Source organism: Vanellus vanellus (genome assembly GCF_965231255.1).
Source record: "Vanellus vanellus genome assembly, chromosome: 4".
Taxonomy (NCBI): Eukaryota; Metazoa; Chordata; class Aves; order Charadriiformes; family Charadriidae; genus Vanellus; species Vanellus vanellus.
This window is the reverse complement of record NC_138909.1, coordinates 41,517,198-41,534,307: the sequence shown is the minus strand read 5'-3', so window position 1 is coordinate 41,534,307 and position 17,110 is coordinate 41,517,198. Positions and strand designations below refer to the sequence as shown.

The 17,110-nt window shown below is 38.1% G+C and overlaps 1 protein-coding gene across 2 annotated transcripts in view; it reads right to left on the bottom strand.

Moving 5' to 3' along the window:
- Positions 1-3,273: 3,273 nt before the first annotated feature.
- TLL1 (tolloid like 1) overlaps positions 3,274-17,110 on the bottom strand; it is a 140,933-nt gene continuing 127,096 nt past the window's right edge. For both annotated transcript variants that reach the window (XM_082482562.1, XM_082482561.1), the window contains 4 exons: positions 15,734-15,861; positions 11,045-11,258; positions 5,125-5,375; positions 3,274-3,460 (listed from right to left, as the gene is read on the bottom strand). In XM_082482562.1, coding sequence (XP_082338688.1) covers positions 3,326-3,460; positions 5,125-5,375; positions 11,045-11,258; positions 15,734-15,861 — 728 coding nt within the window. In that variant the 3' untranslated portion in view covers positions 3,274-3,325. The remainder of the gene's footprint in view (positions 3,461-5,124; positions 5,376-11,044; positions 11,259-15,733; positions 15,862-17,110) is intronic.

The following is a 17,110-nucleotide window of genomic DNA, read 5'->3' as shown; positions in this document are numbered from 1 at the left end:
AGCACACGTCAGAAGATATTTATGTAGATGCAAAGAAAACACTACAGGAAAATTCATTTGAATCCAGCAGCTTACCCACAGTCAAGAATGTTTGTATCAAATAGGATGCGGAATAAGGAAGTATCATCTTCACCTTGCTGGAAGTGTTGCCAGTAGATGCATTGTAACTAGCTCTCAAAGGCGGATCTCCAGCCCATTGGATTTTGTGTCTTGCTTTTTTGACAACTCAGTAGACAAGATCTTCAATCAATGTTGTGAACAAATTTCCCCATTTCAAAGATTTTTTGGGATAACCCACATTGCTATTCACAAATTCATCAGCATAAATGATTTTTTCAGTGTTTTCATATTGTTAGGCTATTTATAAGGCATAATTTCATTAAATGAGGAGTGCACCGAATATGTGATTTTCATTACATCAGGGAAAAGCACCTAGGACCTGGAAATAACTACATTTTTAATAGCACCTGAAAGCAGCATGAGGGATTGACTAGGATCGTGGCCAATGCAAAGATATGATCCATATGGTCTATTTATCATCAAGATAATAATTAAAAATACCTTCTTCATTTTCACCACTCTTAAGCATATGGGATCTACAAAGGAATAAGCAATTAGAGAAATAAAATTAAACTTTGTATTCAAAGTTATGGCAACTCTCTTCTGACTTCTACATATGCCACATGAAATAATCCAGATATACTGTGATCAAAAGTGATACTTTGATATGACTGCAAAGAAGCACCTTCCACAGGGTTTTGGAAATACACTATACGGTGGTTTTGCCCTCAGCTTGCCCAGTCTAAACTTCTTCCCCAACTACTCTGGTTGCACTATTTAACATAGGACAGTAGGATTTATACACAGTGGCCTGTATGAATCAACAACAATAAAAAAAACATTAAAACAAAAAATCTTGACTCAACCTTCTGGTTGAGGGGAATAAAAAAGCCAACTTTATGGAAAAGGAAGACTTAAAATATTTTGTTTAGCAAACAGAAGGGAAATAATATTAAGAGGAGACTGGAACAGAAAAGTGGAAAAAAAGATAAGATGAAAATTTGCTCCTGCTCCCAGCCTCAGACTTTCCCAACTCCTTTTTGACTACCCGTGCCAGGGAGACACTACTGCTATTAGCTTTTCCTCTCAGAATTCAAGCTCTGGCATTCCGCCTGGCTGATAAAGTATGTATGAAGGTTAAGAATACTTTTTCTTTCCTTTTAACTATAGTAATATTTCTGCCTGAATTTTGTGGTAAAAGACCTTGGAGAAAATCTTTGCAGTTAACTTCTTGTGCAAACACCCTGAAAAAGGAACCAAAAGGACAGCGGAGCAGCATTATAAAAATACAGAAATTGTGCAGGTTTCGAACGTCACACATATAAGCTGTCTGGAAAGGAAAACGGTAGTCTATGAGCAGCCATAGTACTGTTGAAACAACCAAAGACACCTATACAGACGTTTGGGTTTTATTTTTATAAAAAAAGATCAGATTTATTAGTGCCAACGTATGTTCATAGTAAGGTAACAGAAACTAAGCTAATCTGAGTAGCAACTTACATCAAAGGATATCAAAATAATATTTCTGTTAAGTGAAACATAATACTTCGTTTAAACTTGATTCTTGCCAACTAGAAGTCCTTGTTATCTGTCTATGAAGCCTTTAAAGAAAAGTTGCTACAGTCAAACAGGGTCCTGACAGAACTTGGCACATAAAGAAACAATTCAGTTTTCACCCACACAATACCTCTCACTCCCCTGGAGCACTCATTCATACAATACTTACATAATGCATATACATTATGACTAAAGCCATGTATGGCCTAAAGCACATAGAATATCTCAGTTCTAAACGTAACATATCTCTACATCGAAAGCAGGTCACTGTATTTACAGCAGATGATCTTGCTCTGCAGATGGGGCTTTCACTTGAAGATCCCTTTGTTAGCGTACGCTAAGATGTCCAAGTCGTCGAATCACTTATCAAATTAGAGGTGTATCTACAGGAAGATCTGTCTGACTGTGTGCGAGGATTCTAAGGCAATAGGAGTAGTTGTTCCACAGGACTAGCACTGCCGTTGCAACCCGCTCTCCCTTGGAGCAGTAAAGCCTTCCTTCTCCAGATGCAGCCAGGCGTAGTGAGACATTCATGATCTGCAAGCTGTTGGCTCAAAAGTCTAAAACTTCTCGGTTTGTTTTTGTTTTTAATGTTCATGGAATAGCACCATAGGAATTAACTCTTGATAATAAACAAATCCTGGGTCTGTTGTTTTGATTTGCTTTTTTTGCCATCACAGATACTCTTACTCCCAGGAAAGAAAAAAACTCTTTGGGATACTACTGCAGCTTCATTTCGGATTAGCTAAACCAGACATTAGCTAATTCACAAAGAGGTCCGAAGAAATAAAGCTTAGTAGTGGTTCCAAATGTACTGCTAAAAACAAATTCAGTAGGAGGAGTTTCCAATGATCGTTGACTATTTCTGTTTCTCATGGATACAGATTTTGATTGGGGACGGGTTTTCATCTCAGTCGGTTTCTATGTTCAGTGCAAAATAAGAGCACATCATCAGAGATAGCTTACTTAGCCAGTAAAACAAACATTTTCAGATGCTTACACTGTTTAAATTCAGTCAACTAGTGATTGGTCAACTAGTGAGGACCGATGTAACAGTTCAGACTTTTCAGTCATTAGTAAAACAAAATACTCTAAAGATCAGTTATGTTTCAGAAGGAGGATTTTCCAGTTTCAAAACACTGATAACCTGATATGACAGACGAATTTGTAAAAAATACAGAACAATGCAGGAAGACCTTCCCACTTCATATCTTCTTTCAAGTCCTTGTACACAACGTATGCAGGATACAAAGTCAAAGCGACTAGATATAAGGACAGTATTTTGAGAGTGTGACCTGAAAGAGGTTTTTTTTCCTCCTGGACACCATACAATCATCAGAAGGAAGAACAGTCTGCAGGGTCACTTCCCCTGAATGTAACTGATTGAATCTGCACACATCTATGACAAATGTCAAACCATGAACAAAAGCTTTTATATTCTCCCTGCATGCAAAGTCCTTTCACAAGCTTTGCAGAGACAGTCAAGTATGGATCCCGCACATCATCATCTTGTCTATTCCACTGCGAAAGGTGATTTTTTTTTTAAATTTTATTTCAGTCTCTGGTCTTACAAGTCGTCATTTCAACTGAACTCATATAAAACATTTGTGCTAATAACTTTAGTTTAAAAAAAAAGACATGCCTTCCTTCCCTTCCACTGTGTGTTCTTTCTTTCTCACTCTCCTTCTCTGGCATAGAGGTTCTTGTGTTATTTTTTGGTGCGCACACTATCTGGGTATTTTATACTTCTGTATCGTATATGAAATCCTTTCTTGTTGATCGTATCATCAGTGTGAAAGTGAAGTAAAAGAGCTTCCCCTGCTGAATAAATTTCTTCTGGTGGCTAAAATAAATGAATAAACAAACAAATTAGCTGTCCATTCTGCGCATTTATACCCTTCATTCACTTTTCTTTTTTTCTTACGGTATTTCTCTTTTATATTCAATTTGTACTGAGTATCTCTACAATCTTTTCTTATGAGACAAAGAGAACAAAGCTTCTTGTTCTTTTGTCCTTCCCAGATGTCTTCTGTAGTTCTTCTGGAGTCATGTAAGTTACTAGGCAGGACTATACACAATATTCTAAATTTGGATAAACAAATGATTCCACTACCTATTTTTCATCTTATTCCTCATAGCCCTTATGACAGCCTGTCTTATTACTGAAGCACATTGATCAGAAGAACCAGCTGAACTACCAAGTCCTTTTTCTGAAGTTGAGAAGGTGGTAATGTATACTAACAGTGCCCTTTTCCCACTTCAGCTTGGATTACTTTGCTTTCAATAGCTTTTCTATTTAATTCCGTCTCTCCTATGTGCTTGTTTGGAATGGCCTCTGAAGAGATTAATCCATATCTTACCAGAACCAGACCAAACCAACAACAAAAAACCCCAACCACCCTACCTACCGCCACCCCTCGACCCCTCCCTGCCCCCCAAAAAAAAGAAAAAAAAAAAAATCTGGGTGAGGTTGGGCCATTCTCCAGTTCACTGCCTTCCTACTTGTAGGAAATAGGGCAACTTATAAAGAAAAGTATTGTTTTGCGTAAATGAGTAGATGCTGGGCTCAGTTGCAGCATTTCCCTTAGAATATACTGCCTACAGTTCAGTGGTAACACCTTTCCTGCATCTGTAAGTGTTCATAAAATGCCCAAATGGGATTTAAGCCAGCTTACAGGTAACTTGTCCGAATGGCTAAGATGTTTGATCCACCACTGTGGCTGAAGCCAAAAAGTGTCACATGGTTAATTAAGAGCTCCTACTATCTCGTGTAGAACCTTTCAAACCCTTTATCTAGGCCAAGAGTGTATGTACGAAAGTGTGCTTGCATTTGCACACATATAAACAATTGACGAGGACTTGTGGAATCATTGCACCAGCTTTCTCAAGGCGGGCAGCCAACAGAACAATGCAAGTCTAAAAGGAGAAATAGGATACATCCTTTTCAGGATGTCACCTGGCCAATGTCCAGTTAAAATGTGTCAGAGATGCGTTTGGGGTGATGGGGCTTTCTTAAGGCCCATATTAATGACAGAGTTTAGGAGCATTTTTTCCTAAAATCAGACTTAAGTAGTAGATCAGCATATTATAAATGCTTCTCAAGCTCCCCTACCCTTGCAAAACGTGTCTTCTTCATTCAAATGGGAAGAATTTTGATGTGGTAATATTCAACACCAGTGCTGTAAGGGAAAATACTGTTAACTTTTTTTGAGGTGCTGTTAAACATTCCACTGTCTGCTACCTAAATCTTAACATAAGATTACAACACTTTCATCAAAAACTGGAGAAGAATATTTATTGTTGAAAATATGTCAAGGGAACGATTCTACTACAAGAATTCAAATTTATATTAAAAAAAAAAATCTAGCTCAGATAATCTAGTATCTGCATTATAAGGTGTAGTAACCGAACCTCATCCCTTCTTGTCCCTTCCCTTCCTCTGCCCTGTCTTTCTTTTTCTTTTTGTTGTGGAAATAAAAATAAAAACTTTAGTACTTGGTTACTTACCCCAGATCCACAAAATCGACCAAGTCTCACAGCTGTCTTATCATGACCATCAAAGAGCTCCACGTAATCGTAACCACAATCTGCCTCTTCTTCAACCTCAAAAGTCTGAAACATTAACTCGACTCGATAGCCGCGCTCTGCCACCAGGAGCCAGTCGCAGTCCGCCTGAACCGGATAGTTGTTATCGCCAAACTGAGCATGTGAGTACAGATCTTTGGGCTTGGTTTCAGCTTTCAGCCGACCGCCACACTCTAAAAAGAGGGGAAAAAAAAAAAAAAAAAGATGAAGAAGCTTATTCAGTGCAAATTAGCATTTTCTTTTTATAGATACACAGCCTTATTCAGGCTGAGTGCATTTTTATGCCGCAAGCAGGTCAATCAAACAAGGTGTAGAGTGAAGTACTACCCACTATGAATACAAATCCATCGTTCTGAATTTTCTCTATATAATAAACTCTGTTTTATAAACTACAGAAATTTGAGCATATTTCATAATTTTCAAGTGAAAGACCAAAAGGCAGGGAACACCAAAGTTGTAAGGAATGTGGTTTGAGAGGTAGGACATTCTTCAGGTAGTCACTTGAGAGAGGTGCCTGTGGCCATCAAGGCAAGTGCTGTAAGTGGGGCATCCACATTGCAGCGGTGACAGCCTTTCCACATGGGTTAACAACACTTTGCAAGTGGCACGGAAGGATCCGCTCTCGCATACATGTAGTCAGCGATCACATGCAAAAGTCTCGTGTTTCATCAGAGTGTCAGCTTTAACCATCATGCAGTGCCTTGAGAGCCAGCTCAATACTAAACACCACTGCCAAGCTCACTAGCTTGTTTGCTGCATAGTTCATGGACGGGAACAGGTCTTTCTCTGCAAAAGATCGCGGCCAGGAGAAAGCCGTTACTACCAGAGAAAGTCTTGTACCTGAAAGCCTGCTCTTGAAGCAAGTCCTGAGCTGAAGATCCTTGCCCTATGCCAAAGCAGGATTTTCAGTATAAGCCTCTATTTGTACACAGCAGTAAAATGTATTTGTTGCTTTAAAGCTTGTTTATAACTGCTCAAAAAGTTCGTAATTTAAATATAAATTAACTTTACTGTATAGTCCAATAAGCTGCTTATTAGCCAGTTTGCTGAAGGAGAACAGAAGTTGCTGAAAGTGAGCTGAACAAAAAAAAAAAAAACATGCCAAAACCCAACAAACCAGCAGCTAGTACTTTATCTTTTCTAAATATTTTCAGCAGCTATAATGAAAACTAATATTCTATCCTAAATAGCCAGTGAATTCAGCTTCTCCAGTAACTTAAACATATAGGTGTTATGCATTTGTCAATTAAAAGTTCTATGACAATGCAACTAACAACAGACGGAAAATTGTACTTAAAAGAAAAAATGCATTGTTTATTATGTTTCCAAGAAATGGGTGGAGGCTTTTTTCTTTACAGCTACAAAGATTTCAATGAAAACAGCATAATTTCGTTCTGGTTCCTCATCAAGAACGATCCATCCCTTACAGCACCCATAAAAACACCAAGTGCAAATGAGCTTGAACCAAAAACTCACGAGTCTAGACTCAATTTTTACAAACAAATGAACAGATAGTTCTACCTGCATTTTAATCAAATGTAGCTATTATAAATTGATCATTTTATAACAACCTGAAACAAATTGCAAGATTCAATCATTTCTAAGCTTTGGTGAACTGATAGTTTGAATTTGACTTCAGTGGACTCTGCCCACACTAAACATGACCAATTGCAATGTCATACTGTGAGGAGTCACATTTCAGCTGGGAATTAATGACTGTAACGAGCAAATCCTTATTTTTTAAAAAGCGGTGTTTATTTTTAATAAGAAAATGAAGGAATCAAAGGAGGAAATAAAAATTGTGTAAGTAGACTAATCCATTATGCATGATCTATTGTTCAATCTGAAATTTCAATTTTTTTTGCTTTCAAAGAACAGATAAGAGCACATGATAAAGAAAATTTGTCAAATGAGGTAGTTCAAACAGATATTTCTCATTGATATTTTAATTTACTGATTTTCCCCCCTTTTTTCCCCCTTTCTTGATTTCAATTACTACTTTTTTTTTTTTGACTAGACTGTTGCCAACAGTAAGAACATCTCCCTGCTGCAGGCACAGAACAGCTGCTAAGGAGGAAACATTTAATGGACTGTCTGCATTGTTTCCCGCTGCTTGCTAGAGTGGACAGGAGTTCAAAGGAAAGTTGTAGCCATACTAGCAACGGCAGAAAATGACAATTCCCTTTCCTCTGCCCTTCTCCCATGGTTTATAGCCTTATACGTTAGGGTAAGGTATTGATTTTAGAAATTACAAGTTCAAATTTTCAATTCCTTAAGGACTCAGCTGTAGTTTCAAAAGCCCTACATCCAGCCTGCAGGATGCAGCGCTGCATTAGGACGTGTGGGACGGGCTGTGATGGGTCTGCACAGAAGAGAGCAGCGCCGCGCAGCAGCGACTGCTTAGCCTTGGTACCAGACCGAACCGAGCTGCACCAACCATCGCGCTTCCACTGTGCTGGGTCTGCCCTGCGGTAGGTACGATGTACACATCTGACAGTAAAGAAATAGGTCTGACTTGTAAAATGCTGTTGATGTGACAGCTTTAGGTGAAAGATTTTTTTTCTAGACTGGGTAAGGAATAAAAAAATCCTTTCTTGTTTCCTGACCTCTCCAGGGGCTTTGAGGCTTCTTACGAACTTCTTACAAAAGAGCAACTCAAGCAGCAGTCTCCTGACTGCTTAACAGGCTGGACAGATGAGAAAAGTTGTGACCCACACTATCTGAACTAGTGAAACAAGATAATAAATTTGAATCAGCATTGCCATAATGAATTATTATAGTCATTTTGGAAGCGACACAGGATCCTAAACTGAGCGACACCTGAGATGCCCAGACCAGAGGTGCCCAGACCACCAGAAGACATCTGGAAATTTCCCAGACATTGTCTTGGTTTTTTTTCTTTTACTGCTCTTAAGAAAAAGGTTACCTATAGTTACATGGTTTTATTCCAGGCTTTCTTAAGTCCAATCATTGTGTCAATTCACTTTCACTTACACTGGAAGATTTTTACTTCCCAAGCTAAAACAAATAAATATGCACTCATACCAATATGGGATATACAATTCCTTTTAAATTGTACCATGAGTCAGAGCTACTTTTTTGCTTGCTACCTGAACCCTCTCCTTGCAAGTGTCATTACTCTGGAACATCTTCATGATGTACATTATGGATGTTGCTACTTCATTACTTGCTGCTAAGCAAGATTTGGGGGTAGGAGAGGAGATTAAGAAATGGAGGTTGACATTGATGTTAGAGACAACCTCCCAGGGTTGACAAATAGGAACAGGACGTACAGCAGACCTGCAACCTCCTGCAGCAGTGGCTGGAGGCCAGGCACCATAAATGAGGCCATCCAGAAGGGAACCAGATGCCTGTCTTAGGGCAGCAAAATCACTCTCTGACCAATGATGCTTAATGTTCTGTCACAAGCATTTCTGTAAGTTCTTTCTGAATGGGTTATGCCTTTTCTGAGAGGGAAAATATAACAGAATCTCTGTGTTGCACTTTAAACCCAGCATTTTATAAGTTTTGCTACACCTGGAGAAGTCTTTCTAGCCAATCTCTATTTTTTTTTAAACTATTTATTGCCCCTCCTGCTTCAATTTTATCCTGTTTTTCAAAATATTCAATAGAAATTTGGTATTTGGATAGTATTTCAAGCCAAAAAGTGTCACAGAAGGGAAATCAACATCATCGTCAGGATCAACTAGAATAAGAGGCCATTAAATCGTGAAGATGTCAGGAATACAGCAGTACAGACACCTTTGGGCATAGGACCCAGTTACTCTTTCCCTGCTGTTATAGCACACAGGTCCTTCCGCTGAGTGAGGTCTGCCCAGAGGTCAGAAATGAAGGGAAAAGGTTCCTCGTCTCTCCCCGTCTGTCTGCACAGCTCTGCGGGACTGAGCACAACCTTGCCTACTTCCATTGCATACTGCCAATTATTATTTGCTAGAAAAAAATAAAATAAGGAAGTACAGTCCACTGTCTATACATCTGTGAGATATCTATTCATTCACATGTGTGTCCAAAGCACAGAGGCAAAATTCCCACGGAGCATCCGAGTTTGGCTCAACACCGCGGGACAAGGCTGCAAAGGTCCAAGTTGTCTCGCACTCAAACGGTACCCCCAAAGCACGTGCCGCTGACGCGCTGTTCAACTGAGTGAGCAGTTTGTGCGACAGCAGTTGACAGAAAGAAACGTCCTCTCTTAGGGAGGCAAACTTTCTAATTTTTAAAACATTCTTAAAAAATGGGCAGATTCTATTCTTCAGATTTTCTCAGAAAAGCACCGTTACACACGCTAAGAAAGTTTTTACAGTTAAGGCACATAAAACTCAGCAGATATATATATTTATATATATTTATCTCTCCGTATGAGGTAAATTCCAACAAGGCATAACATAACTAGCACTCTCTTAAAATTAGGCAGTATACATTTGAACTTCTTTCACATAGTGGCTGCTCCAGTTCTGCAAACTGAAAATGAGAAGAATAAATGAGACAGTAGTTTTACCACACTGTTTCTAACAAGAATTCTGACCTTTAAGTATTTAGCCTGAGGTAATTTAAAAATGAGTAATTATTACCATTTCTACCTAATTTTCCATGTAAGGCAAGGGGTTACTGCAGTAGGGAAGGCAAACAATGGCATGTTTGTAAAAGAGGACTTTCCACAAGAAAAATAAATTGAATTACAGGTAGCTAAAGCTTTCACTCTCCAGGCTGAGATCATGAAGAGTGAATAGTTCATAAACTGTTGCCTACTGCCTTTCTCTGAAAGGGAAATTAAATTAATAAAGTTTTAGAATTACTCTTAACAAAGTAGAAAGAAAAAAAAAGAGAAAATGCTAATATTGCTATATGAGGAATTTTTAGCTGAGCACTATGCATCAACTTCATGAATTCTCTGGGTAATATCAAAGGATATTAACAGTGACTAATCACCTTGATTATGATCTTCTATTAATAACTGTTACCTGTCAGTAAACCTTATCTACTAGCACAGGCATTTATAAATATTTTCTGCATTAATGTTTATTGCCAAATACTGGATGAATAAGAACGAACTTTGGAAAGTAAAGACAGACATTATGGCTGAAGAAGAAAAGCAAAAAAACCCAAACCCCCTCATCTTACAGTAGGCACTGGAAGTTCAGAGATTCAGCGCTAGGGGCCACTGTAAGCCAAGCAACGTTGGAAAAATAATGTACACACTATGAAAATGTCCCAATTGCAAAACACTGTTTTCAATTTCAGTGATTTCTGCCAAAAAAAAAAAAAAAAAAAAAAGGTAAATACGAAGGAGATTATATTCTTAAGGTGCTAAGAAAGTCTTCAATATTTTTTTTTCTTATTCTTCTTTGGCTCGTCTTTCCTTCTTAGCTCTACAGGAAAGTAATAGCTGTTTATACAAAACTCAGACTTTTGTTTAAGTTAGAACCGAAAAGTAATGGAGGTACATCACATGCCCCAGTGAAGTATTGCTATTACAAATGCAATGAAAAGCTATTGAATCTTTTACAAACTAATGGCATGAATCCTAAGAAATGTCTCTTTGATTGTCTGTGCCAATATCTTCTTTTTATCTGATTTTATTTCAAAATATTTTAATCGCTTACTTATGAGAGAGAGAGAGAGAAGGATAAAGAAATGTCTAAAATATTAGAGAATACTTTCTGCAATCTCAGACTTTTCCTACTGTTCTTAAGGTTTCATTAGATTTAGTTGTAACATTGTCTTATCTGTTAACTCGTCCCATTCCTATAAAAGAAATGCCTGAATATCTTCCACTAAAGAACAACGGGGAAACTACTAGTAAAGCACATCCTGATTTTCTGACCTGTAGAGTGTGTTGCTTGGAAGCCTTTTCTTTGAACCGATGCATCAGAAATAAAGCGGAGAAACATTTTGTTTCCAGTAGCAATAAGAGGATCTGGTATCTTATTGCCACATAAGCGTCCCAGAATTGGTGATTTTTCACTTTCACCATCAAACACTTCCAAATGGTCATAAGCACATTCTTGATGTTGTTCTATCTCAAATTCATTGAAGGCCTGGAGGGGAAAAAAGGCAAAATGACACAATGTAGTACTGTGTTTACTGTACTTATGTGGTACATATGAACTGTTAGTACATCGCAGAATACAAAGCAGATGTAGTTGACAGATTTAACATTACTGCCCCTACGTAGCTTTGAATAACATACTGATTTTGAGAAAGTGGAGTAACAGTTAAGACAGTGAATTTTAAGACAGCATCATCTTTCATATAGAAAGAGATTGGAAAGGGATTTTATAGGCAACTAATATCCATAAGAGAATATTAAATCTAGAATACGGTGGCCTTTCTGTTGAATTTGCACTGTTCGTAGCATTCCAAATTTTTATTCAGAACAGAAATAAGACAGAAATTATTGGTTCCTCAGATAGTCGAGGATTGATTGAAACACCTGCCAAACATAATGCACCAGCCCCCCTTTTTTTTTTTTTAAACCTACCTCACACTGCAACTGGAGCCTTTGAAAATGACCTTTCCCCATGAATGGTTATGCGTGAAAGTTATATTTTCTAATCTATTATCTAGAGACATTTTTATTATTATTACAATATTTCAGGCTTCACCTTTCACGCTAAGATCACATTTTTGCTAGTAAAATCATTGTGAAAAATAACAAAATCATGTTATTTATTAAAAAAACTTCAGCATACTTTTGCTGTCCTCAGCTCTCCCAAGAAAATTCAAATTGCTGCCATAGTTTGAACACAAACTGGGGCTCACAAACTTTATTTCATTTTAAATCTGTGATGTTTCTTCTACATTTCAAAACATTTGTCTTAGTTTCTGAGCTCTAGGGATTCTCAGTCTCAGTGCTAGTGGCAGCTTGTAAGAACAAATTGGGGTCTATTAAAAATCGTAATCTTCAAGTCCTTTGGAGCAGAGCCTGGCCAACTTACTCTTAAAAACTTTTGGAATTTAGATTTCTCAAACTCAGAGTGTCCAACCAAAGGCATTTCCGAAAGGTGTATGCCATACCCTACAGAAAATATTAAAATACATACAACTGATATATACTTTTCAAATATGGAGGAGTGTGTTCCAAGACTGGAGTGGTACCAACAAATTTATTTCATGGGAATATGTAAGAGATTTCAGATAAGACTTTTTGACCAGGGCTAAATTTCAACAAGAAATCTAAAGCTTAATATCCAGTAATGTCCTCTCATGTAAACACTGAGAAGGCAATATATAGATGCATCTTTGTGAATTTTCCGAAATAAACTACAATTTAAGGTGAAATTCAAAATCTGTTTTGTTCAACAAAGTAGCATAAAAACACTAAGTATAAATGCTCCCATAAGTGGTGATATAGCTGACCATTCATGAAAAAAAAAAAAAAAAGGATTAAGAAGCAATAATTTAAATGAATAAAACTGAGCAAGTATCACAACTATGCATTCTATCTGGTATACCAAAGCAAATCTGACCTACTGAATCCCTTATGGAATCCAGCCCGTATGAAATGTGATGGCAATTTATATTAACAGCTGACCTAAAGGAAATATAAAGAGCTAACACAAAGCCTTTTGCTCAAAAAACTGGAATATTCAGAATAACGCTTTTCTGAAAAGTGAAGAGTTGCATGATGCAGTGGATGTAGGTTCATTTCACAGGACAGTTTGGGGGTTTATACGAAGGGATTGAAACTGCAGAAGCAGTGAAAACAGCTGTACAGCAGTCTCTCCTTCTGCTCTTAAATTATATTCAGCCATCTTACTTTTATGATGCCAAGTACGTGTTGTCATTTATACCCAAATAAAATCTGATGGATTAAAAAAAAAGAAAATGCAGAAAGCTGAGAGACTAACTGTAAGGGAGTTAGTTAAATATAGAATTGAGTCAAGCCAACTTGGAATCAACAGGAGCAAGAGATGTGATCCAAGAGCAGCCTGCAGGACCACATTTTCTTTTAGAGGAAAATTTTATCAGTTCTGTTCACTTCTCATCAGTACAAAAAGATCACTCTCTAGGAAGCACTTCTCACCATGAACTGTAAGACACGCCTATTATTTTTAATATTTGACTTATGACTGGGATTCCTAAGCCTGCAGGGGGACAGTACATGTTATATTTGGTCGCACAAAGAAGAACAGAAAAAAAGTCCTAAATCTGTCGTGAGTCTATCAATTGATTCTAGCAATGACAAAGAGAACCAAAGGAATTTCCTTTTTAAAGGAAAATAGAACTTAATATTAAGTCTTTTAAAAGCTCAAAATGCCTGATATTTCAAAACACCCAGAAATGATCTCCATTTTTTTAACAAAGCAGCCAGTTCCCAGCAGTGAACTGAGAGAAGGCTTGAAAGAGAAGAACTGACACAAACTTTCCTTGAAGTTGAACATAACCGAATAGTTGCTGCCAACAGAGTTCACAGATGATTTAATAAAGTTGGTAGTATAATTAAATCACACTCCATCCTGGGACAAATACTTTTGAATACCTACCGCGCCATGACTACAGTCCCCATTTTGATTGTCTCATTGGTGGGAATGGTATTCAGAAACGTTACATATAGCTTCTGAACACCCAGCCCTGTCTATCTATAGCACTCAGTTGAGTAGATATGTTGGTGGCACTTATGGATAGCTGCCTGAATGGGACACTTAAGTCTGTCTCTTATAAACATCCGGCTGATTAGCTTATGAAAATCGCTCTCTCTTCTACATACATTTTCAAAGCCGTCTTTATCTACACATTTCATTTAAAAATTCTGAAGTGCTTATCCATTTTTTCATAATCTTCTTAATTACACCAAATGCTTAACTTCAGCCTTGTCAGGAAGAGAATTTCCAATGATTATCAGAGTGAGAGCAATCACAACAAAAGATTAGTTTCTGTACATACACCCCTCCCACAAAATGAAGCACAGCCTCACAATTCATGTGGTCTGTCACCACGAAGAAATCAATTCTTTCCTTGTTAAATTTGACTAAGTAAACCGTGGGGAGTAACCTTAAATGTGGTATGAAAATCTGGGAAGCGAAGTTACTGAACAAAATTGGTTCTGTTTTACCTCAAACCAGGACAAAGTCCAAGAAAAAATATTTGCCCATAGTGGAAGTATGGTATTAATTTTATTGATGTGGCATCTTGCCCTACTAGACAGATTTTAAAGATATTATACCCATAGAATTTAGTAGATTGAGCCTACTGGCTCGCACAGAAAAGTGGATTTCATACTCTGAGCCATGGAGGTATTTTTGAAAATTCTATCTAGTAAAATTCCGTCTGATTTTTCCAATTTCATTGGCAAAAGCCAATTTAAAAACCTTTTATTTTATAACAGACCACGTGATATTTCACTGAAAAAACCTGAATGCTGGAATTATGCCTGCTGAGGTTAAAAGTACTGAACAAGCCTTTACAGTAGCATGCCCACACCTGGCTGGCTTTGGTTTATTCAGCCAGGATGAAGGCGGCTTGCTCAGAAGTGGTAGCAGGAAGGCCGCCTGAATCAAAAATCTGTTTTTCACACTCTGAACGGCCAGAGCACGCACACCGCTGATTTTCTGCAAGCCCCGCACCTCCCAGAACAATGTAACCATTTTACTTCTGGCGATCAGCACCAGTAACAGGAGTTACAGTTTCGGCTAAGGTCAGAAGTTATGAGATATCAATAGCCCTTTCACCCCGGCATCAATATTGGCTATTGCTTCTACCTCTCTGAAGCAGACACATCTCTCAAGTTTATTTGCTCCAAAACTCTTGTTAAATCAATTTATCAGATTTTAAAATACGTAAGGCCAGCTTTGGTTGTGGCTGTCCCCTGAGTACGCTGGCTGAAGGAACGCTGGGGCTGATCTCACAGCAGAAAAGCCCCCCGGGCAGGTCCGTGCCTTCAGCTTCCTACAGAGTCTAGGTAACCTCAGTAGATCTGCAAAGCTCCCTAAGCTCTGCTAGCCTCTCTTCCACCACCGGCACCGTCCTCAGCCAGCTGGACACAAAGGTCACTTAACTCTACTTAGGCTGCTCTTCTACTTATGTTAAGATTTGGATCCACTTCTAATGAGAAGTCCAGATTCTTGGGGTTTGCCTCTTCTTTTCCTCCTTGAAAATTGCAGAAGAGAAATGCAAAAGGTGTGTGGAGAGCATTGTGCATAATTTCCGATTTTTCTTATTCTATATATTGGAGTTTGTGTACATGGCTTCTGCCATTATTTGTCAAAAAATTGCGTAAATTTTATAACTTGCAACAATGACTTAGTGAAGTCTGACAGGAGGAAAGTGTTCCTCCTGCCCTTTGCTGTCCAGAGTATTTACAATCACCACAAACTTAAATTCACAGCTCGGTGATACTGAGTAGCCCCAGTTGGCCAGGAAAAGACAGGAATCAGCAGGTTTTTAAAACAGTTTACCTCTGGGCTGCAAACTGATAGTAAAGTTTAGTAACAGTTTCGTATCATTGTGTAGTCATTTGAGAAGCAAGTTTGGTGAAACAATACAGAAAAAGGAAGGGTAGGCAGAAACTCACCAATTTGACCCTCTGTCCAGGGGTGGCACTGATTTCCCATGTGCACTCCTTTCTGCTGGGATACTTGTCAGGCCAGTTGGGACTCGTGATGATGCCATTGGGACTGTGGATCTTCTGTTCACACTCAGCTGTGCCAACAATGATAGCATCAGTTAGTCTGGGGGTCTGCATTCAAAGGTAGCCAGAAAAGTAGTCGTTTTTTTTTGTCAGGGGAACCACTGAATGGAAAGGATTTCTAGGAAGGCAGCTTAGCACGCTCCTCAGAGTGCACAATCATGTTCTTCCCCTTTGGCAAACACTTTATGGCAATTAACCCAGCATGCTTGTTTATTGATCGTTGTGAAACATACACTGTTGTTTGCAATGGGTGGCTTTTTTTTTAGGAAAAAAAAAATATTATAAAGGAATATACGTAAGATAAATATCAAAATTTAATTGAATATTTTGCTATTCCCCCCATTCTACATACAAATAGATATGAAAATCCATATGAGAAATCTTACTACTCCAACTTCAAATGATATTTCTCAATTTATTTTTCCTCTCTTCTTGCTAATTTTCATACTGCAGCTACAGAGCAATCATTTTGATTTCTAAACCACAGTTTCTAGGGACATATATACAAATAGAGAACAGCTAAGACTAAACTGTGAGTATGTACAAAGAACAGCTTTGTCATTCACATTGTAACTGAATCACTAGAAGTGCAACTTATTCTCTGTAAATAAATACAAAGAACTAAAACTTAAAGGCAAGAAAAATTAGTTTAATTTTGCCATTAGTTTTTTAACAATCTCAAATTGCTTTATAAATATCGGAATTATTCAACAAGAATCTTTTAGAGCAGGCAAGTATCATTCCAACACCAGTGAAAATGCAAGTGATTCACAAAGGGCATATCTTTACTCGCAAATTAAATCCATGCTAGAGCAAACCCTTGAAAAGTTACAGTAGCTCCCACGATACTGCGCACTTGAGGTTCATTTGCAGATAATCTAAATTCCAGTTAAGCCCCAAAGCCTACTGTTTTCTTGGAGGTAGCCACGCCTTGAGACAGCAAACAGGAAGAAAGATGCATATGGACTTGACAAGAATTTAGATTGTCTGAATATGTCCCCTAAAATAAACCCCAGAAAGGGCACATACAGTTTCAACCTGACTGCGAGGAGACTAACTGCTACTGCTAGGAACAAATGACAACCTTACCAGGCTTCTCTCCAGAAACTCTATCCCTGTGTTTAGTACAGTATTAGATAAATACTCTATCGCAGCTTTAAATGTTCTCCACTTCACAGCACTATTAAAAGTAGCGCTTCCTGCCAACGTTTCCAGGTTTTCCAAGCTGCATTCCTGTGGACCTCAAACCCAGCCACGCAC